The 20713-nt window shown below is 59.6% G+C and overlaps 3 protein-coding genes across 5 annotated transcripts in view; 2 read left to right on the top strand and 1 right to left on the bottom strand.

The window, feature by feature from the left end:
* PDZD4 (PDZ domain containing 4) overlaps positions 1 to 3767 on the top strand; it is a 30088-nt gene extending 26321 nt beyond the window's left edge. For both annotated transcript variants that reach the window (XM_055338329.1, XM_055338330.1), the window contains 4 exons: positions 489 to 551; positions 1049 to 1150; positions 1457 to 1567; positions 1677 to 3767. In XM_055338329.1, the coding sequence (XP_055194304.1) occupies positions 489 to 551; positions 1049 to 1150; positions 1457 to 1567; positions 1677 to 3203 (1803 nt within the window). In that variant the 3' untranslated portion in view covers positions 3204 to 3767. The remainder of the gene's footprint in view (positions 1 to 488; positions 552 to 1048; positions 1151 to 1456; positions 1568 to 1676) is intronic.
* A 2735-nt stretch (positions 3768 to 6502) lies between these two features.
* Positions 6503 to 11130, bottom strand: SSR4 (signal sequence receptor subunit 4). The gene is made up of 6 exons (XM_055338178.1): positions 10865 to 11130; positions 8846 to 8964; positions 7490 to 7564; positions 7209 to 7298; positions 6857 to 6922; positions 6503 to 6677 (listed from the first exon to the last, which is right to left on the bottom strand). Exons 1-6 carry the CDS (start codon positions 10929 to 10931, stop codon positions 6573 to 6575), a joined length of 522 nt encoding a protein of 173 aa, XP_055194153.1. The 5' UTR covers positions 10932 to 11130; the 3' UTR covers positions 6503 to 6572.
* A 110-nt stretch (positions 11131 to 11240) lies between these two features.
* Positions 11241 to 20600, top strand: IDH3G (isocitrate dehydrogenase (NAD(+)) 3 non-catalytic subunit gamma). Of its 2 annotated transcripts, XM_055338176.1 has the most exons (13): positions 11241 to 11396; positions 15064 to 15102; positions 15412 to 15423; positions 15630 to 15727; positions 16103 to 16215; positions 17665 to 17725; positions 17826 to 17958; positions 18100 to 18233; positions 18568 to 18670; positions 18762 to 18908; positions 19875 to 19969; positions 20053 to 20113; positions 20400 to 20600. In XM_055338176.1, the coding sequence occupies exons 1-13, from the start codon at positions 11316 to 11318 to the stop codon at positions 20499 to 20501; spliced, it is 1179 nt and encodes a 392-aa protein (XP_055194151.1). In that variant the 5' UTR covers positions 11241 to 11315; the 3' UTR covers positions 20502 to 20600. The 2 variants fall into 2 exon arrangements, with proteins under 2 accessions (XP_055194151.1, XP_055194152.1); XM_055338177.1 differs by lacking the exon at positions 15412 to 15423.
* The last annotated feature ends 113 nt before the right edge of the window (positions 20601 to 20713 follow it).

Here is a 20713-nt window from a genome sequence, read left to right as displayed (position 1 = left end):
TTGTCTGTGGTGGACACACATGTCCACAGGAGGGTGGGTGGCTCGCCAGCCAACCCCCAAACTCTGGCCAAGTCAACCTCTGTATGAATATCTTAACAGCCATCAAGCCCCAGGACTGGTATGCGTGTGTGTGTGTGTGTGTGTGTGTGTGTGTGTGTGTCCCCACCCCACCCATCCAGCTTCCTCCATTTACCCAGCCTCTGAAATGGAAAAAAACAGGTTTCCATGCAGAAGAGTATATGAGTGCCAGTGGGGGGTGTGGGCATGGGCCTGGGGGTGATAGGCAGGGGCTGGGGAGAGGTGATTAGCCCAAGACCCACCGTTTTGTCCCTGCCTCGTGGAGCTCGGAACCTTCTGAGCTGAAGAGGGAGCAAGCAAGAAGGAGACCTCAGCTTGCTTCGGGAACCCCCAAGGCGAGGCTGCCCCCTGTCACCAGAAGGGAACCTGAGTGAGGGGCGCCAGGTCCCCATGATGCATCTGCCTTGCAGGTGAACCCCAACAGCATTGCAGCCAAAGACGGCCGGATCCGTGAGGGAGACCGTATCATCCAGGTGAGTGGGGTGGGCAGGCCTGACCGTGGTCCCCACTGCTCCGGCTGCCCAGCGACCTCTCGGTAGCCAGTCCAGCTCTCTCCTGCTGAGAGCCTCCTCCGATGGCCAGGCGTCCTGCCGTGCCTGAAACCAGGGCTGGGTCTCCTCTCTCTCCGGTACAACTGCCCCGGGTGGCTCCCACGTGTCGTCAGACCTGCTGGCGTCAAGGGCCTGTGCTGCGGTGGCACCTGGCCAGCCTCTCCCTCCATCCCCCAGATGTGAGCATGTGTCCCACTATACACTGTTCCCGGGGCACATGTGCCAGACAGGAGCACAGGCCAGGCTCTCGTCCCCCTGGGCACTTCCACTTGGTTTCCATACTGTCAGAGCTCAAGAACCCTTCCTAGCCCAGGGTGCTCTGCTTGGAGCTCCCTACGACGGGGTCCTTGTGGTTCAGCTGGGGCCCGCCCCAGAGCCGGTGCCAGCATTCTCTTTGATTGTCCCTCGGCTTGTCACAGATAAATGGTGTGGACGTCCAGAACCGGGAAGAGGCGGTGGCCATTCTGAGCCAGGAGGAGAACACCAACATCTCCCTGCTGGTGGCCCGGCCTGAGAGCCAGGTGTGTGTGTGTGCCCGGCAGGATGTTCTGGGACCCCTGACAGCGGGCTTTCTGTGGGAGCTGCTGATCTGTGACCAGGGCACAGACATGCCAACAACCTGGCACTGGTGGAGGGTGGGTAGGGTCTTTGGGGCCCATTTCCCCTTCCGGCCTCTGATGGCCCAGTGCGCTGGGACCACCCTCTCTCTTGGGTCATTCAACTTGATCGAGACCAGGAGGCCGGGTACGGGACCTCGAGGCCCACTGGTGGGTGGTATCCGGGGAGGTCCTTAAAGCCGTGGAGACAGCACAGCCCTGTGTCTGCAGCTGGCAAAGCGGTGGAAGGACAGTGACCGGGATGACTTTCTGGATGACTTTGGCTCCGAGCAGGAGGGGGACCTGCGTGCACGGAAGCTGAAATCGCCCCCTGCCCAGCAGGTGAGGAAGGAGGCTGGGTGGGTGGCGGGGAGGGCGAGCCGGAGGCCCTTCCCATCCCGACCCCTGCCTGCGGGACCCACACTGAGCGGGGCCCGTCTCTCTGCCCCAGCTTGGCAACGAAGAGGAGAAAGGGGTCCCCGATGCGGGCCCGGGCCTGAGCAACAGCCAGGAGCTGGACAGTGGGGTGGGCCGCACGGACGAGAGCACCCGCACGGAGGAGAGCTCCGAGCACGACCTGCTGGGCGACGAGCCCGCCAGCGCGGCCAACACACCCGGGGCCCTGCGCAAGAGCCGCGACCTCCACTTCAGCATGGACTCCCTGCTGGCCGAGGGGGCCGGCCTGGGGGGCGGCGACGTCCCGGGCCTCACCGACGAGGAGTACGAGCGCTACCGAGAGCTGCTGGAGATCAAGGGCCACCTGGAGAACGGCAACCAGCTGGGCCTGCTCTTCCCCCGCGCGTCGGCGGGCAACGGCGCCCTGGACGTGAACCGCAACGAGAGCCTGGGCCACGAGATGGCCATGCTGGAGGAGGAGCTGCGGCACCTGGAGTTCAAGTGCCGGAACATCCTGCGGGCGCAGAAGATGCAGCAGCTGCGGGAGCGCTGCATGAAGGCCTGGCTGCTGGAGGAGGAGAGTCTCTACGACCTGGGGGCCGGCGAGCCCAAGAAGCACGAGCTGTCCGACATCTCCGAGCTGCCCGAGAAGTCGGACAAGGACAGCACCAGCGCCTACAACACGGGCGAGAGCTGCCGCAGCACCCCGCTGCTCGCGGAGCCCCTGCCCGAGAGCCCCCTGCGGCGGGCCGCCGCCGCCACCGGCAACTCCAACCTGAACCGGCCCCCCTCGGGCCCCGCCGTGGCCGCCCACCCCAAGGCCGCCGCCGGCCCGCAGGGGAGCCCCGCCAAGTTCCGCTCCCTGTCGCGTGAGCCCGAGGTGGGCCGGAGACCGCACCCGGAGGAGCGCGTCCGCCGAAGCCCCAAGACGGGCGCCACCCTGGAGCGCGTGGGCCCCGAAGGCAGCCCCTACCTGGCCCGGCGCCACCGCGGCCAGGGCCAGGAGGCCGAGCACTACCACAGCTGCGTGCAGCTGGCCCCGCCGCGTGGCCTGGAGGAGCTGGGCCACGGCCCCCTGGGTCTGGCCGGCGGCCCCCGGGTGGGCGGGGCCGTGGCGGCCACCGAGGCGCCCCGCATGGAGTGGAAGGTCAAGGTGCGCAGCGACGGGACCCGCTACGTGGCCAAGCGGCCGGTGCGCGATCGCCTCCTCAAGGCCCGGGCCCTGAAGATCCGGGAGGAGCGCAGCGGCATGACCACGGATGACGACGCGGTGAGCGAGATGAAGATGGGCCGCTACTGGAGCAAGGAGGAGCGCAAGCAGCACCTGATCCGCGCCCGGGAGCAGCGGAAGCGGCGCGAGTTCATGATGCAGAGCCGGCTGGAGTGCCTGCGGGAGCAGCAGAACGGCGACAGCAAGGCCGAGCTCAACATCATCGCCTTGAGCCACCGCAAAACCATGAAGAAGCGGAACAAGAAGATCCTGGACAACTGGATCACCATCCAGGAGATGCTGGCGCACGGCACTCGCTCCGCCGACGGCAAGCGGGTCTACAACCCTCTGCTCTCCGTCACCACTGTGTGAGCCCCTCCCGACACCCCGGCCCCCACCCTCCCTTAGAATCTAGTGTGTGTCTGCGTGTGTGTGCACAGGACTGTGTTACCAGACAGCGGCCCCCCAGGAGAAGGGACACTTCTCTCCATCGGCCACTTCCTGCTCCCCAAGTGCAGCCACCACGTTGACACCTGGCACGGGGTGGGGGGAGGGGGGCAGACGTGTGACAGGCACCCCTCCAGCTCTGTGCGGCCCCTGTGCGCGCACACACACCCCCCACCCCACCCCCGACCCCCAGAGCTCTCAGCATGGGTACTTGGGGACAGGAACGTCGGACTGGAAAGGAGAGGCGGAGGGGACTGTCCTAAGCACAAGAGAAGGCCTGGCTTCCAAGCCGAGCACAGCCTCGCCCCCTGCCGGGAGCCTTGGTTATTTGTTAGACAAAGGCAACCCTGAGTTTTGTGGTTTTTCTCCCTTTCTGTGCTTGCCAATTGTTGTTTTTCTGTTTCGTGGACCTGCTCTGGGGGCTGGCAGCTCCTTCAGGCAGCCTGACAAAAAAGTGGAACCCCCGGTGATGGCTGGGAAGGACGTGGGTGGGGGGAAGGAGGAGAGGGAGGGCTGGGCTGGGGCAGGGGGAGGGAAGGGTTGGGGAAGAAGGGGACAATGGGAAGCAGCTTTCTCGGTGGTCTCCACTCTGAGGCGTGGGGACGGGGAGCCTCTGTGTGGCTCAGGAGGCCCACCCTGGGGGCCACTTCCTTCCCCGATGACCGAGGGAGAGCCAAGACGGAAGCAGCAGTGGAAGACCTTGGTGACAAGACCCACACCGAGCTGAGGGAGAGGCCTGGACCCGAGAGAGACGGGCCCGGCCAGCTGGGCTGACTGGGGAGAAGATGCTCTGCACCCCACTTTGCAAGCGTGGACCAGGCCCAGCCCCCAGGGCCCCTGCGGCTCCGAGAGCCTCAGACTGGAGGCAGACAGGCTGCCCACCCCTGCCCCCCATCGGCATTGAGAGAATAAAGCAAGCTGCCTTTTTGAGGTGACTCCTGGCGTCTGTGTTCATTCTCACCGGGCGGGTGGGCAAGGCGCGCCTCTGTGCTTCCCCTGTCCTCGAGGGACGGCAAGGCCTTCTCAAGTACCCAGAGCACAAGCCAGTCCACCCGAATGATGTTAGGAGTGTGCCGTGGTCACACGGGTGACCCCGAGGCAGGCCTCCGCCCTGCGAGGCCAACCCTGGTGTAGTGGAGCCTTGAGAAGCAGGTTCTGGCCTCCTCCACGCCCCAGTTCAGGAAGAGCCCTAGAAGAGGCACGGAGCTGAGACCCTCTGGGAGGCACAAACTACCCTTGTCTGGGGACCCACATGGTGCCCAGCACGGAGATTGCCGAGTAGACGCCCTGTGGCCAGATGCCTGAGCACCCGGGTGGCTGCGGAGGACCCTTCCGTGTTGGGAAGGAACCCCCAGCGGGGCAGCCAAATGCTCGAGGTTCCCTTCAGTGCAGCAAACCACTGGGCATCTGCTAGGTGCTGGGTGGGGCCCTGGGGCCCCAAAGAGTGCCATTCCGGGAGCCCCAGCTTGGGGGGGGTGTGTACCTCCTGGGGTGGGCGGCTGCCAGCAGCTGAAGCGCGCGAGGATGCATTAAGATTCTAAGGAAACATCCGCGCAGGCCTCTCATCAATTCCCCTAATTTGCTGAGATGGGCGTGAGTGAGAAATCCGAGAAATCCAAGCAAGTGTTCCCAGAAGCCTGGGCCCTGAGGGTGGCCAGCTGGGCGGGGGGGGGGGGGGGAGGCCCGGAACAGTGGGAGGGACGAAAGCGCTTGTTGGTGACAAGGAGCCACGGGAGCCGAAGGAGTTGGGGGGGCCCTGGGAGGCCTCTGGAGCCCAGCACCGGGAAGATGGCACATCTTCCTCGGGAGGGGTACCTGGGTCCCCGAGCAGGCCCTGTGGAGGCGGGGGCTCCAGGGGCCCATCCCTGCTGCAGGAAACTGGCTGGCCGTTGCTGCAGGCTCACCTGGTCAGCACCAGAGGCGCTCCGTTCTTGCCTCGGGGGACAGGGGAGGCCGGAGGCCCAGTGCTCCTGGGATGGGGGCGACAGGCCGCTAACCTGGAGTTCCCTGCCGCCTAGAAGCTGACACTGGGGCTCTGAGACGCTGGCGCCAGGAGGGCCATTAGCTACAGCTGCCCTGGAGTAGTGACTTCATTCACATCGGGGCCCTCTGGCCGCTGAGCAGAATCAAGAGCTGCCGAGCGGCCAACAGCTGCCATTGTCCACGCTGCCTGCCCTGCACGGGCTGCTGGCAGAATGGGAGGACCAGTCTCCTTTCACTCCTTGGCAGGGAGGGGGAGCAGCAGGCACCCCTTAATTACCACTGTGAATCTGATTCCAGAAAGCTCTCCCCGCCAGGAGTCGTAGCCTGGTGGGATTATTAGGGGACTCAGCCCCAAGCGTCCTGCTGCAGCCCTCCCTTGGGGAATAAGGAGCCAGCTCCTCCCCACTTCACCCCACTTCCAGAGGAGTGAGGGACAAGGAACCGGGAGAGGCTAGTGTCCCCCAGTCTGGAGGAGGTCCCCAGGCAGTGCCGGCTCACAAGCCACCCTCCACACACCTGGCCCCTCTCAGTGCTAAGAGCAGTGGGTGCTCAGGGGAGGGGACACAGAGAAAGCGCCAGGCCAAACTGGAAGCTGGCTCTTCAGAGATGGGGAGGGTGGCCCACATCATCTTTCCGACACGTCCTGGGCCTTCCACGTGTCCCACCCGACGCCATGCCGTGAGAACCCACTGGGAGGCAACACAGAGGAGGTGGGGTGGAGGGCGTGGAAGGAGCACTCCTCAGCTGCCAGGCGTCACGGCTTCAGCTACAGGAGTAAGCTAGGGGGACCCCTGGCGCTCCACATGACCAGCAAGGGAGGTTGTCGCCCCTGCCAGGACCCCACACGGGGCACTTGGAAGGCAGCTCAGGCTGCATCTACACATGTTGCCAACTGCTGGACCTCAAGGAAGCTGGGGGCGGCCCGACCTTGTCTGGCACTTGCCCTTTCAGTGGCAGGAGGTCGGGGCAGACCAAGGCAGTGGCAGGATGAGCCCACACCCCGCCCAGCCCCATGCAGGCAGCTGGGAGAGACCAAGGCAGGCAGCGGGGGCAGCAGGCAGGGCAGGCTGAAGTGGGGGCCGAGGAAGGAGAGGCTGCGATGGCTGAGCATGCAGCACACACGCGAGGCGGGGGAGCTCTGGCCCCGTCCCCATTCAGAGCCTGCGCTGTCCAGGTAGAGCAGGGCACCAGCTGCCAGCCCCTGCCGGTGTGTACATGACACGACAATGCGAGGCAGGAGCTCGTGTCCTGAATACTGGTGAGAGCCAGCAACTGTTTATTGAAAGTAGCAAGAGCCCAGGGGTGCCACCTTCAGGCCTGGATGTGACTCTTGGCACTGAAGGCCAGGTAGTAGATCACTAGGCCGATGGCTGCAGCCAACACCTCCGTAGAGACCCAGGGCCCGTTCCAGGTGCCCTGTGAGAAAGGAAACCAGAGTTAGCTCGGGGCAGAGCCAGGCAAGGAGCCAGCCCACCCTAGTCACTCTCCCTTCAGGGCACAAAGGTACACTGGCCAACCAAAGCCCGATCCCACCCCTCAAAAACGGCGAGGCTTGCTGTGTGCTCCCTGCTTCCCCTCGAGACTGGGCCACTCACCCGATGGTCCACACTGACCGTGAACAGGGGTGGGATGATGGAAATGTCCTCATTATTTCTCTGAGCCTGCAAGGGAGATGCTGGGGTCAGGGGTGCTGCCAGGTGGGGCACAGAGGGGCCGGACAGGCAGCAGCGTTGGCCCGATGCATGGAAGACAGAACCAGGCAAGAGATGAACGTGGGAGGTGCAAGGACAGGTGTGGCAGGCGGTCAGGAAGGTGCCCACCCAGCCGTTGTAATCTGTGAAAGCGAGGTCCCTGCTAAGAGGGGGCTGCAGGGTGGAGATGACTGTGGAAGATGACTGTGGAAGTGTCCTGGAGGCCAGGGCGGGGCCCTGGGTGACTGATACTCACCTTCCTCAGGAGGCTGTAGGACTCCTCATCGAAGAATCTGACCTCGTAGGTACCTGCATGGGCGCTCTTGTGGTCTAGGCTCCAGGATACCTGGGTTGGGTATGTTCGGCAGGGGGTGAGCACAGTGGACACACCAAGGTCCCCTGCTAGTGGTGACAGTACCACTACCAGCATCACGAGTCACAGAACCTCAATCCTCCACCGGGCCACCCCTGCACCTTCAAAGTTGTGCCTGTGAGCAGATGGCCTCCCCTCAAAATGACAACTGCAGCATCCCTTACCTGATAACGCCCCACGTCCTGGCCCCGGGTGACAGGAAACTGTTTTCCACTGACGTCAGCATAAAGAGCCATGTTCTGGGAGAGGGAACAAAGAGAGAGTCACCTTCTCCCCTCTCTGGTGGTCAGGAGCCCCCAATGTGGGGCCTATGGGCAGCAAGGCTGCACACAGTCAAGGACTGGAATGTGTCTGGCAGGGGGCAGCACGTGAGAACCATGGAGGTAGCCTGCCATGACCCAGAGACATGCCAGGAAGCCAACACCCAGATGCTGTTTGTGCCTCTCCGCATGTCTCCCCTATGTGGGGGGCACATACCCCACCGTGGCTGAGCCTCCCTAACCCACAGCAAGCCTGTTAACTGTGAACAGAGGCAGGACGACTGAAGCGTACTTGTTATTCCTGAGCCTGGAAGCAGGTGTTGGGGTCAAGGGGTGCCCAATGAGCCACCCGAGGAGTGTTGTACCCAGAAAGGCCACCTTGGCAAACCACAACCAGAAAAAGAATACAGGAGCCTGGGAGCTGGCTATACCCCTGCTGTTTCTTACTTCAGCGTCTGCTGTTATAAGGCACAGCGAGAGATCTACCTACGTATTTCACATCTAGGCTGATCAGATTAGGAAAATGTTCTTTTAACACCTCCTTTATTTATTTTAGAGATTTATTTATTTATTCATGATAGAGAAAGAGAGAGAGAGAGAGAGAGAAAGAGAGAGAGGCAGAGACACAGGCAGAGGGAGAAGCAGGCTCCATTCAGGGAGCCCGATGTGGGACTTGATCCGGGGAGTCCAGGATCGCGCCCTGGGCCAAAGGCAGGCGCTAAACCGCTGAGCCACCCAGGGATCCCCCCCCTTTTTTAAAGATTGTATTTATTTTTTCATGAGAGATACACAGAGAGAGAGAGGCAGAGACACAGGCAGAGGGAGGAGCAGGCTCCACGCAGGGAGCCTGACGTGGGACTCGATCCCAGGTCTCCAGGATCACACCCTGAACTGAAGGCGGCGCTAAACACCTCCTTTAAACAGCCTGGCCTGGAGCAGCCCCGGTGGCTCAGAGGTTTAGTGCCGCCTTTGGCCCAGGGTGTGATCCTGGAGACCCGGGATCGAGTCCCATGTCATGCTCCCTGTGTGGAGCCTGCTTCTGTCTCTGCCTGTGTCTCTCTGTGTGTGTCTCTCATGAATAAATAAATGAAATCTCTAAAAAAAACCAGCCTGGCCTGGCTGTGCCCTGACCTTTCTCTCCTCACCCTCCGTCTGTTCACATGGGTCTGACCCCACCAGCTGCCAGTGAGGAATTGATGCCCCAGGCTCAGTGCCCACCTTTTGCCCCACACTCTCCTGGCTGAACCCCCACTGCCTCACCTGGACCCTGTTCTTGCACGTCAGGGAGATCTCCACGATGAAAACAGTCTCAGTGGAAATGACGGCATCCGAGGTGGTGTAGTAGGAAGGGGTGATCTGGGGCTCCACGCAGGCCTCCGCTGTGGGGAGGTAGACATGCCTACGTAAGGCCCAACTCGTGGGTGTTGGGCTGGGGGGCAGGAGGGACCACTCAGACCCACTTCCCAGACCTTGTCAGCTGGCACATGGGGCCCTTTGCAATCTGTCAGGTGGGGTGTGGGCAACAGATCCAAATGCTCAGTCAGAAATGCAGCAGTAAGTGGGGGGAGGGTGAGACAGTTTTGAAGGAAGGCTAGGCAGATGGGGCAGATAGAAAGGCTATTTTCAAAAGAAGAGCAAGGGAGAGAGAGAGGGAGGAAGGGAAGAGAAAGAGAAAAAGAGTGTGTGTTTATTGGGGAGAGGGGCAGCAGCAGCTGGATAGATTCACTGGACAACTGGTGCCTATGCCTCGACCTATGGACAGGGAAGCCATGCGATGACTCTGGGCTGCAGCCTGCCCTGGAGCATCCCAGAAGCCTTAGGGGAGGGGCAGACAGACCTCAATTCAGAGCCACACATGGCCCTGGTCAGTTTACTGAAGGCATCCTCCGCAGACAGCAAGCGTGGTGCCGCCTGCAATGCATGCAAGCTTGAGATGAAGGGGTCTCTGGCTCCAGCCACGGGTGATAGAAGGCCAAGACTGGACCCAGCATTTCCCAAGGGAAGGAAATGGGCCCAGTTTGTCCCCTTTAACAGGGCTGCTGGGAGAGAAAGGATGCTGCCTTAGCCACCTCTACATTGCTGGAGACTGAACTGCTACAGGTTAGGAAGGGCACTGCCTAAAACACAGGGTGCCAAGCAGATGCTAACCAGTGGGGAAGTTGTCAGCCAACTGCACTTGGAATGTGTCCTGGCAGAGCCATGCATTAGGCTGAGACAGAGAAGCTCCTGAATCTGGGCAGGAGGAAGATGCCTGGGAACATCAGTAGGGAGTGATTGTCTGGAGCCACATCTGTGGCTTCCACTAAGCTTGGCCTTTGCCCTATGGACCCTGAGGAACATCCAAGAGTTTCACAGCCAGGTTTGTCCTTTCCAGACATCGCAGGCTACACGGTGGGTAATCCCCAAGGGGAAGGTGAGAGGGGTGCAGGCAGGAATGCCAGTTAGGCTGATGAAACACTCCAGGCACCAAATGCTCTGGCCTGAGCAGGGCAGGTGAAGTGAATGTGAAGAAGGCATCCCCAACCGAGTCTAAGCCCCCCCAGGCTTAGCAGTGGTTCGGGCAAGGATCTCCTCCTAAACACACTTCTGGACTCTGGTTTGAGCTCAACCGTGCCACCAGGTGTTAAGAATCTCTCAAGAATGTTCATTGATCTGACTGTGGCTCAGCTCTGCTGAAAAGCCCCTTAACCAATACATCAGGACCTCAGGGAAAAAGTCAACAGTCTGGCCTGGCACCCCAGAGCCGCATCCCCCAATCTCTTCTACCTTTTCCCCCCTCTTCTGATGCTCCTATCTAACTTGCCCATGCTCATGGTCCCTCTGCCTGGACCGTCCCTGCTTCCTCTCTTTACAGCTCCCTGCCTGGGGAGGCCTGGTCTCACCTCACCGGGTCAAGTGGCTCCTCTCCCCCCAGCCCAGTTTCTCACTCCGATCGCACTGCGCGGCAGAGTTTTGCTCTTGTCCGCCCCCCACCCCCGCCCTCCGGGACTGGGAGCTCCGGAGGGGAAACAGGGACGTGTGTCACTTTCCTTGCTGGGGCTGGGAAGCGGGCGCACAGGGCAGGCTCTGGGGCTCTTCCTCGCGGGAGGAGACGGAAGGAATCTCTGGCTGTTTCCCCGGCAGCCTGGCCGCTGGCTAAACGGTCGCCGCGCCCGGAGGCCACCTGCCTCTCGGAGGAAGAAGGCCCAGAACCCTGCTTCGCCCGCACCCCTCCTCCCCCACGCACCACCAGTCGTGGGAAAGAGGCTCGCCAGAAAGGAGCCCCGGCCAGGCCGCTACCTGAGCAGCAGGAGAGGCTGGACAGCAGGAGGAGCGCCAGGGCGCCGAGGGATGCCAGCGCCGCCATCGCCTCTTCTCTGCCGAGGGAAAAAAAGAGACCGACTCCCCTCAACACGAGGGACAGACGAGGAAGCACGACGCGTAAGCAGCAGCGGCAGCCAATCAGGCGCCCGCGGGCCGGGCGGGCCTGTGACGCCGCTGGCGGCACTGACGTGTCCCCTCCCCAGACCAGAGGCCCAGGTGGCCGCCCCACCAAGATGGCGGCGACGGCGGCGGCGGCGGCGGCGGCGGCGGCGGCGCTGTCCGCGCCGGAAGGGGGCGTGGGAACCGGCGCGGCCGTGCGCGTGCGCACTGCCGGGTCCGTGCTCGCTTCCGGCACTTCGCACCCTGCCGAACTCTCGCGAGAGCGGTGTCTCTGTGTGTGGACGTGCGACGGCTCTCACGTTCCGTCATGGCGCTGAAGGTGGCGGCGGTCGTCCGCGGCGCTCCAAAGGCGGTGCTCAGACCGGCTCTCCTCTGCCGTCCTTGGGAGGTGAGAAGGGGCAGCGGGCCGCGGAGACAGCTGCGGCGCTCGCTGGCAGGCCGCAGGCTTGCAGAGCGTCTTGGAGCCTGATTGGCTGTGGGCTCCGCGAGGGGCGGGGAGAGGGCTAGGCGCCTCAGTTGATTGGCTGCCTCTGCTGTCAGTGAGGGGCTTGGGTAAAGTTGGCCCTCGTCCGGCTTTCCCAGGGGTCTGCATCTTGGGCGGGGGGAACTCCGGACCGGCGAGGAGAGTGGGCAGCAACGAGCCAAGTGTCACCTTCTAGTGTCATTGTGGAAGCCTCGGGATCTTTGGTCCCGAGGCGGTCACGTGTCCCGGCCCGCCTGACTCTTGCCGTCTTAGGAATCCCGTTCCCAGTCCCCGTTCCTCCTCGGGATTTTCTCTTACGGACCGCTTTGTCGCTTGTCCCAGTGGAGTTGGAGAACCGGACTTTCCCGGTATCCCTGATACCACACCCTCCCCCTGGACATCTTTATAGCCCCAGATGCCTTCTCCCCGCAGGCGCCTGAAATGGAAGTGAGCTAGATTTTCTGAGACTGGGGAGGTGGGAAGCCGTGGGGGCTTTGCTTCCTCAGTTCTCCGTTTAGGATCTTGGTTATTCAGGTCTCATTCCTCTTTCTTTTCACACGTAAGCGAGGATAGTTTACTCTGGGTGAGTCAGAAGCCATTGGAAGCATCAGAGAGCCCGGACTGGCTCTAGGGGTCAAGACGTATGACCTCCAGGCCTGGCTCCCCCCAATGACCCAGAGTATGGCCACCCTCCTGTCTCTGAACTCCAGTTTCCCCTCCGGCTCAAAGGAACTAGCCAACCTTGACCTTCCAGAATCCTGTGACTTTGCTAACACACCTTGTGGACACATCTGCTATGCTTCTGCCGTCTGACCCCTCAGGAAAGCTATCCTGTGATAGCTTACGCTTTATCAAATTCTCATTTCTCTTAACTTGCTGACGAGGGGTTTTCCAGAGGCCCTGGCGGCTCTGGCAGTTAGGTTCCCACGGGGTCTTGGTGAAGACATTTGTCTCTTCCCTGATCTCCTCTTCTTTGTGTGCTTGTGCCCATGTTGGGGTGGGGATGGAGGAAGGCAGCAGTGGGTAGCTGGGCAGTGCCTTGCCCTGAGACCATCCTGGGTATGGAAAGCTTTAGGGATGAACCCCAGATCTTTGGTCCCACCAATTGGGGTCTTGTGGGAAAACATGCAGCCACCATTGGCACTTGATCTAACAGAACACGCTGAAGAATGAAGCCTCACTAAGATTTGGAATGTGGGAATCCTTTTGCAGGGACACATACCACCCTGGGCTCCTTTCTTTCTGTGGCACTGTCAGAGGATGACTGAGAACCCATCCTCCCGCTTAATGCTCCAGCAGTAGCCCTGTGCATATATCCTATCCTGCCTTAAAAGGGGCTTCTTTGACAAGTGGCTTCAGAGGGTGGCGTAGGTGCGAGGCAGAACCCTTATAACCCCCTGAAGTAAGGTGCCTGTATCTGTCCAGAGCAAGGAAGGGAAGTCAGTCTTGAGAGCTCTCTGGGTCTTTGGCTAAAGCCTGGAAGAAACATCTAGCATAGGGACCAGGTGAAGGAGAGGTTTAGCTTAGGTGGTGATGTCATCCAAGGGAGAGGGTAGGGGTGGGGGTGGTTACCCAGATACAGAGCTAGGTGCAGGTGGTGGCTCACCACCATGGCCAAGTTACTTGCCTAGTGCCGTTGGACTCCTAGGAGGAATTACTTGCTGGGAGCTGCAGGGGTCCACCCAGTGCCGAACACTGGCTTGAGGAACTGGTGGGGTGAGGGGGCGGGTGTGCCCTGCTGGGAACCAAATGGCTTGCTGCATCCTCCCAGCAACCACATAAAGTGGGCATCTCTATTCCATAGGTTTCAGGTAAGGACAGGAAGTTCAGCCAGGTTAAGCTGTTTGTTACCAGAAGCGGTGGATGGTGGGTTTGGACCAAGGCCTCACTGGCCCCCCAAACCCACCACCTTTTTCCTTCAGTTTCTCATGTACTTGTTAATTTGGGAAATGTTTCTTATGTCCAAGCTCTGGAGCAGGCATTCTGCTAGGTCTTGGGATGACAGTATGGAACTGGACAGACGTGGCTTCCGCCCTCAGGGGCTTAGGGGTTGGGGACGGAGCAAGGCAGTTGATAGGGACAGCCTAGGGAGATTGTAGTTGGTGGGGGAGGGAGTAGGTAGGGCTTTGGGAGCCCAGAGGGACCTCCAGTTCCACAGCCTTAACACATCAGGGAAGGCTTCCTGGAAGAAGGGCAGTGGGAATCTCCTTCTATAAGTTGAATCAAGAGCCTACAAATAAGATGAATTCAGATACTGACAAGTGGTGGAAAGAAAACTAGGAAAGCCTCGAGTGTGCCTGTCACTGGAGGCCCAGGGGCCACATGGATAAGCAGGTACCTGCAGCCTTTTGTCTTAGTGGTCACTGCCCTCCTGGCCTCTGGCTTGGGTGGGTGACCGGCACAGCAGTGCTGCCGGAGCTTGTGCAAGGGGATGGCTTGTGAATACCAGCCAGGGAGGCCCCAAGGGGATGGTCAGTCTCTTTCTGAGCTTTCTAGACTTCTAGCAAGAGGGCATGGCTCTTTGCAGAATGGCCAGGGGATTATGCTATTGGCTGGAGCACTCTGCTTTCCCAGTAGGCAAGGGGCAAGGGCATCTCAAGGGACAAAAGGGACCTTGGTTCGGTCCCTTCCCATTTGGGTTGAGGGACACCTGGATGTATTCCCAGGTGGGGCATAGCAGGGAGGAAATGTGAGGACCTGTAGCCCCACTGTAGAGGGACCTGGCACACAAGCTTCTGCCTCCAGACAATGTGGGGGACTCTAGATGGATCATTTCTCAACACCTGTCTCCTTTGGCCCAGATAGCTTTTACTCTGAAGCTGTCAGACATGAGTGGTGTGGCTAAATGTGGCTGTTTCGGAGTCAGGGGGTTGGGAACATTTATCTTCCATGTAGGCCACGAAGCAGTTTTGCAATCCTTTATGAAACCCTTCTAAAAGCTTGGTGTCTGTGATTTTTCTAAAAATGGTTACGTTTTCTATGGCGTGTTTGCTTTGGACTTGTGATTGTGGAGGGTCGTTCACCACAGTGCCACCCGTGATGGTCTCTGGGCACCCAGGGGGCTGGGTGCTCTCTTTTTCTTTTGATCTCCCTGTTAGGACTGTATGCTGATTTTGTAATACGGAAAAAAGATTTTAAAGAAGATAAAGTGGTTGTTGTGATGGCCTTGTGGTTGGTTATAATGATTTCCCTGTCGTTCCACATTTAGTGTGTCAACTTTCCCGCGTTACAGACAACACACATCACTGAGCAGGAATAATCGGCAGATAAAGAATCACACAACAAAAGGGGGAGGGAGACACATTTAACTGACTGTGGAACTCAAGGAAGCATAAAGGGTTGCGGCGACCCTCCTGGGTGCTTTGACGGGCTGGTGCTTGGGAAATGGAGGCTCTGGAGCCATTTGTGTGGGCACGTACTGTGTGCTCTTCACCAGATGGTGGTGCGTGGTTGAGGTGAGCAGATGACACTTGGGGCCTGTCTGGGGATGGTGGGGACGGTCCCTCTCCCCTGCCAAGAGTTCAGCTGGCCTTTGCCAAACTGACTTTCTGAGCTCGGCAGCAACCTCTGGCATCTGGGTTCTCTTTCCCAGGTTCTAGGTGCCCATGAGGTCCCCCGGAGGAGCGTCTCGGTAAGTACTCGCCAGGGTGTGTGCTTGCATACGCGCAGACTGCTGTTGATGTGTGTACGCCATCTGTGCGTGTGAAGTTGTGTGCGTGCACGTGTGTCTGTCTGTGTGCACGTGTGCGTGCTGTGCCTCTCTGTTCCCTGGCCCTTGGTTTCCTTCCCTCGGAGGCGTGGTCTCCAGAGGTTGCCCACCCCTCCTCACGTGAACTGTACTACACAGTGTCCCCAGGGAAGAGGCCCTGTTCCCTGGGCACAGCCTTGTTCCTCCAACCTTGGCTGACTAGTGTCTTCTTCCTTCCTGTTCTCTCTCTAGCAACAAACAATTGTGAGTATTCTTCTCATCTGCCTTTTAAGTTTTGGGGCTTTTAATTGCTGTCAGATTGACCCAAGTCCAGGTGGGGGTTGGGGCTGCTTCTGCTGCTGTCCTCCTGAGCAGCAAAGCCCCAGGAGTAGCCCTGTCTGGGGTGGGGTGGCGGGGTAGGATACCCCAAGCTGGCACCTGGTCCCACCTTCAACCTCGCCTCCTTCCAGCCTCCATCGGCTAAGTATGGTGGGCGGCACACAGTGACCATGATCCCAGGGGATGGCATTGGGCCAGAGCTCATGTTGCATGTCAAGTCTGTGTTCAGGTAGGCAGCCCCTGGGCCCACTTCCCCTTGACCTGTACCCCCAGGGGAGGTTGTATCCCGGGCCACGGGTGTGGGGTGGTTTGAGAACCGTGCCAAGAGGGGCAGTAACGCCAGGCCTTTCATCCCAGTGCCTGTGATCCTGCCAGGCTGGCCTGGGCGTGGGGAAAGTGCCAGCAGTCCTGCTCACTGTGTTGTAGAGTTTGAGTGTCTCCCTGTTAGTTGGTGCAGATGGGCCTAGTCTCCTCTCAGCCAGAGCCAGGTCAGGGTGGGCAACAGCAGTGGAGAGGCCTCTGCACCCAGTGGTCCGGGCAGGCTTCCGGGAGGGGGGCCTGGCGTTCGCCTGGGGCCAGCTCCCTTGACCTGCTTCTGCCCCAGGCATGCGTGTGTGCCAGTGGACTTTGAAGAGGTGCACGTGAGCTCCAATGCTGATGAAGAAGATATCCGCAACGCCATCATGGCCATCCGGCGGAACCGCGTGGCCCTGAAGGGTGAGTTCAGGTCGGGGGTGGGCACGATGTGATACCATGCATGATTCCTTTCACTTTTTTTATTATTATTTATGAGACACACACACACAGAGGCAGAGACACAGGCAGAGGGAGAAGCAGGCTCCTCAAGGGGAGCCCGATGCGGGACTTGATCCCGGGACCCCAGGATCACACCCTGGGCTGAAGGCAGGCACTAAACCGATGGGTCACTCAGGGATCCCCTAATTCCTTTCACTTTTAAGCTGACACTTGTCCCTGGGACCATACAACTCTGACCTCAGGGTTTTTCTGGCTAGGGAAGACCCTTGTGTTTGGAGAATGGACAGAAGCTTCCAGGGTCCTGTCCACCCTGCGGTTCTGAGATCCTGGTGGCTGTAGACTATGTGGGAGCCTGTTTAGTCAAGGGCCTCTGCCCACCCCCTTCCCTCCTGGGATGGCCCTCTCTGCTGGGGTCAGCTTTGACCCTCAGAACCTTTATCACAAACCACATGTTGCAGAAATGCAGTGTTAGCCCTCTGCCTCCTGCTTCGGCTCTAGCCACCAGTACCGTGTGGGTGTTACACACAGGAATTCTAGCCCTTCCTGAGGTCACCTCGGTTTGGTATATGTCTTTAAACTCTTTGTATTACTCATTTTGTAAGCTAGAGCCCATCACCTGCTCTGTGTGAGCAAAGCCAAACCCGGCTAGAGTCCCAGGCCCTGGCAGTCAAGAGGCGGAGCTGACGTGGCATCTGCAAGGTGCCTAAGACACTGGGCGAAGGCAGCGTGGGCAGGATGTGACTCGGAGGGGGCCATGGGCCCCGTGGGCTCTGAGAAAAGCCTACTCGGCACCCTTGGGAGAACCGCCTTTTCTCAGTGGCCACTGGCCTCCTGCTGCTCCATTCTCTTTTGCCCTGGGTCCAGCCCGGGCCAAGCTATAGTCTTCTCCAGGCAGCCCCCATGTGCCCCTGAGCTGGGGCTCATGTGGCACCTCGACACAGGGCCTGACAGTGACACTGATCAAGGTCACATTGCTGGCGCCAGCCTGGCTAGCCAGCCTGTTAGTAAGCAGGAGTGGTCACTTTCTAACCAGCCAGACCCTGATCTTGCCGTTTCCTGCCCAGGGTCTGGCAAGATCTCTTGGCTAGCTGCCAGCCCTTGTTCATTCATTTGTTCATTCATTCAGTCAGTGAGTGTTTATCAAGTGCCTGCTATGTGCCAGGTGCTGCTCTAGGTCCTCGGAACCCATCCATGAAGCAAACGCATGCACACACGCACACCCTCTGCCCCCAAGGGGCTTACGGTGCAGGTTACACTCTGGCGTTCTGTGAACTATTTCTGCCGTTGAAAGCCATCTTCTCTCCTGGTTGGAGCTGCCTCTGGCATGCATTCCTTTGTTCAGGGAGGGGAATACGGTGGTATGGCTGAGACTGGGGGCCCCCCTCCAGCCTGTCTTCGTCTGTCTTGCAGGCAACATCGAAACAAACCATAACCTGCCACCATCCCACAAATCCCGAAACAACATCCTTCGGTGAGAACCAGGTGCACAGGGTTGGGGCTCAGTGCAGGTGTGGAGCGTGCCGGCAGACAGTTGTGGAATTGGCCATCTCCTCTTCTCTCCGTGTCCCCAGCACCAGCCTGGACCTCTATGCCAATGTCATCCACTGCAAGAGCCTGCCAGGAGTGGTGACCCGGCACAGGGACATCGATATCCTCATTGTCCGGGAGAACACAGAGGGCGAGTATAGCAGCCTGGAACATGAGGTGGGTGAGACCCGGGCTGTCCCCTTCTCCCCTCGGGTCATCGGGGCTGGGGACGAGCCTGGCTGGGGTCTACAGTAACGAAGGCCAGGCCTCGAAGAGAAACCTGGGCCAGAGGGTCTCTTCTCCCTGTCCCTGTCCCAGAGTGTGGCTGGGGTGGTGGAGAGCCTGAAGATCATCACCAAGGCCAAGTCCCTGCGCATTGCTGAGTATGCCTTCAAACTGGCCCAGGAGAGCGGGCGCAAGAAAGTGACTGCTGTGCACAAGGCCAACATCATGTATGCCCCGCTGCTGCCGTGCTCCTGCCCGTTCTGCAGGCGCCTGGGAAACCGCTGAACCGAACACGCTCCTGGGGCCCGCTCTCAGGGACTTGGAGCCCGGAGCCCTGGCCGCCCACCGAGGGGCCACACTCAGGGCTGTGCCCCCTTGCCTGGTTCCCAGGCGAGGCTCTGCCGCACTGCATGCTTCGGGGAGGGCAAGCGGGATTATGCCTGTCTCATAGGCGGGGGGCTGGTCGGAGGTTGGAACCCAGCTTCTGTGGCCATCCACACACCCCATTCCTCCAGCTGGCTGTTAGAGTGGCCAAGCTGGTGTCTTGTGTCCCCCTCCTAGGAAACTGGGCGACGGGCTTTTCCTCCAGTGCTGCAAGGAAGTGGCAGCCCGCTACCCGCAGATCACCTTTGAGAATATGATCGTGGACAACACCACCATGCAGGTAGCTGGCCTGCCGGGCCCCATGGCTGCCTGCCTCGGGCACCGTGGGCTTCCCGTGCTCACGCTCCCGTCTGTCTCCTCCTTTCCTGTAGCTGGTGTCGAGGCCACAGCAGTTTGATGTCATGGTGATGCCTAATCTCTACGGTAACATTGTCAACAATGTCTGCGCGGGACTGGTGGGGGGCCCTGGCCTTGTGGCCGGGGCCAACTATGGCCACGTGTACGCTGTGTTTGAGACGGTGAGTGGCGGGCTGCTGGCCCCTGGGTGCTCTATAGCTCGCAGACCATCCAGTTCACTGGAAGTGTGAGGATTCAGTGGTTTTAGGTTATTCAGAGTTGTGCAACCATCACCATTGACTCGTTCCAGGACGTCGTCATCCCCCCAAAAAGGAAAGCCTCGTACTTGTTATTTGTCACTGTCACCCACACCCCCCCCCCCCGCCCCTGGCCACCACTCATCTGCTTTCTGCCCCTGTGCATTGGCCTCTTCTGGCCATCTCCTACAAATGGACGTGCTTTTTTTTTTTTTAAGATTGATTGATTGATTGATTTGAGAGAGTGAGAAGCATAAGTGCACATGAGTAGGGGCAGAGGAGAGGAAGGAGCAGACTCCCTGCTGAACCACATGGGGCTCTGAGATCATGACCTGAGCCGAAATCAAGAGTCAGATGCTATCTGCTCAGGTGCCCCTACAAACGGAGTCTTATGGCATGTGGCCTTTTATGATTAGTTTCTTTGCCTTAGTGGAGTTTGTTTTTTTATTTTACCCCAGTCTAGTGTTTTTAAGGCCCATCCACGCTGTAGCACAGCTCAGAGCTTCGTTCTTTTTTATGGCTGAGTCACATTTCATTATACGGAGAAACAGACCACATTTAGTGGACCTATTAGTTCTATTTTTTAGTCTTTTTTTAAAAAGTGAGGCAAAATTGACATAACAGAGAGAAAATATTTAAAATGAGCAACTCAGGTATTAAGTGCACACATGGTGTTGGGCCACCGTCTCTTCTGTCTAGTTCCAGAACATTTCCATCACCCTGAGAGGGGACTGTGGCCACAGTCACGAGCATCCCCGCCCCAGCCTGGGGCACCCACTGACTTGCTCTCTGTCTCTGTGGGCTGGCCTGTTGTGGAGGCTTTGCGCCAGCACAGTCACATACCAAACACTGTGACCTTCGCCACCGCCTCCCCTGTCTCACCCCTTCTAGGCTACAAGGAACACAGGCAAGAGTATCGCCAATAAGAACATCGCCAACCCCACGGCCACGCTGCTGGCAAGTTGCATGATGCTTGACCACCTCAAGTAAGTGACTTCTCGATGCCCCACTGGCAGCCCCCCTGGCAGCCCCCGGCTCCAAGGGCTTGAAAGCTGCTCTCCCTCCTTAGGCTGCATTCCTACGCCACTTCCATCCGTAAGGCCGTGTTGGCGTCCATGGACAACGAAAATGTGAGGCTCCGCTTCTCCCCTCCCCTGCTTTCCCCCCAGCCCCTTCCCCCAGGAGGGCTGGAGCTGGTGTGCCATCTGAGGGGCAGGAAGTGGTGACCTGGCACCTCCCACTGCCCCCAAGGGGAGGGCAGAACCAGGCAGGGTAGGGCTTTCTGGACCTGAGCTGGTCTTGCTCTCCCTCCCAAGCCATGGGAGATAGTGGGCCGCCCTCGGGCTGCCTACAGGGTGGGGGTCAGGTGTTGGCAGGTCCCGGGTGTGTGTGCCCGAGCCTGCCTGTCTCCCACAGATGCACACCCCCGACATAGGAGGCCAAGGCACTACGTCGGAAGCCATCCAGGACATCATCCGCCACATCCGCATCATCAACGGCCGGGCCGTGGAAGCCTAGGCGGTCCCTGGGACTGCCTCCACCCGCTACCCCTTCCCACTGCCGGCACTGCAGCCAGGTGGGTGGGCAGACCGAGAATAAACCACCCTCTGTCCCCTCTCTCGGCCGCCGCGCTCCTGTCACTCCAGGATGCTGACGTTTCAGCTCACACTTTATTAAGAAAAGAAATACGCACACTTCCCACTCAGGGCCCTTTGTGAGGGTTGGGGGCA

This window comes from Nyctereutes procyonoides, unplaced genomic scaffold (assembly GCF_905146905.1).
Source record: "Nyctereutes procyonoides isolate TBG_1078 unplaced genomic scaffold, NYPRO_anot_genome, whole genome shotgun sequence".
NCBI lineage: Eukaryota > Metazoa > Chordata > Mammalia > Carnivora > Canidae > Nyctereutes > Nyctereutes procyonoides.
This window is presented reverse-complemented; position numbering and strand designations above follow the sequence as displayed.

Coding starts and splice junctions, on each gene's coding strand:
- SSR4 (XM_055338178.1), bottom strand. CDS start 10,931: ATGGCGGCGCTGGCATCCCTCGGCGCCCTGGCGCTCCTCCTGCTGTCC. Junction 7,299..7,489: donor AGGACGTGGGGCGTTATCAG/GTAAGGGATGCT, acceptor TACCCAACCCAG/GTATCCTGGAGCCTAGACCA. Junction 6,923..7,208: donor CCTACAGCCTCCTGAGGAAG/GTGAGTATCAGT, acceptor TCTCCCTTGCAG/GCTCAGAGAAATAATGAGGA.
- IDH3G (XM_055338176.1), top strand. CDS start 11,316: ATGGCGCTGAAGGTGGCGGCGGTCGTCCGCGGCGCTCCAAAGGCGGTG. Junction 11,397..15,063: donor TCCTCTGCCGTCCTTGGGAG/GTGAGAAGGGGC, acceptor TCTCTTTCCCAG/GTTCTAGGTGCCCATGAGGT. Junction 18,234..18,567: donor GTGCACAAGGCCAACATCAT/GTATGCCCCGCT, acceptor TCCCCCTCCTAG/GAAACTGGGCGACGGGCTTT.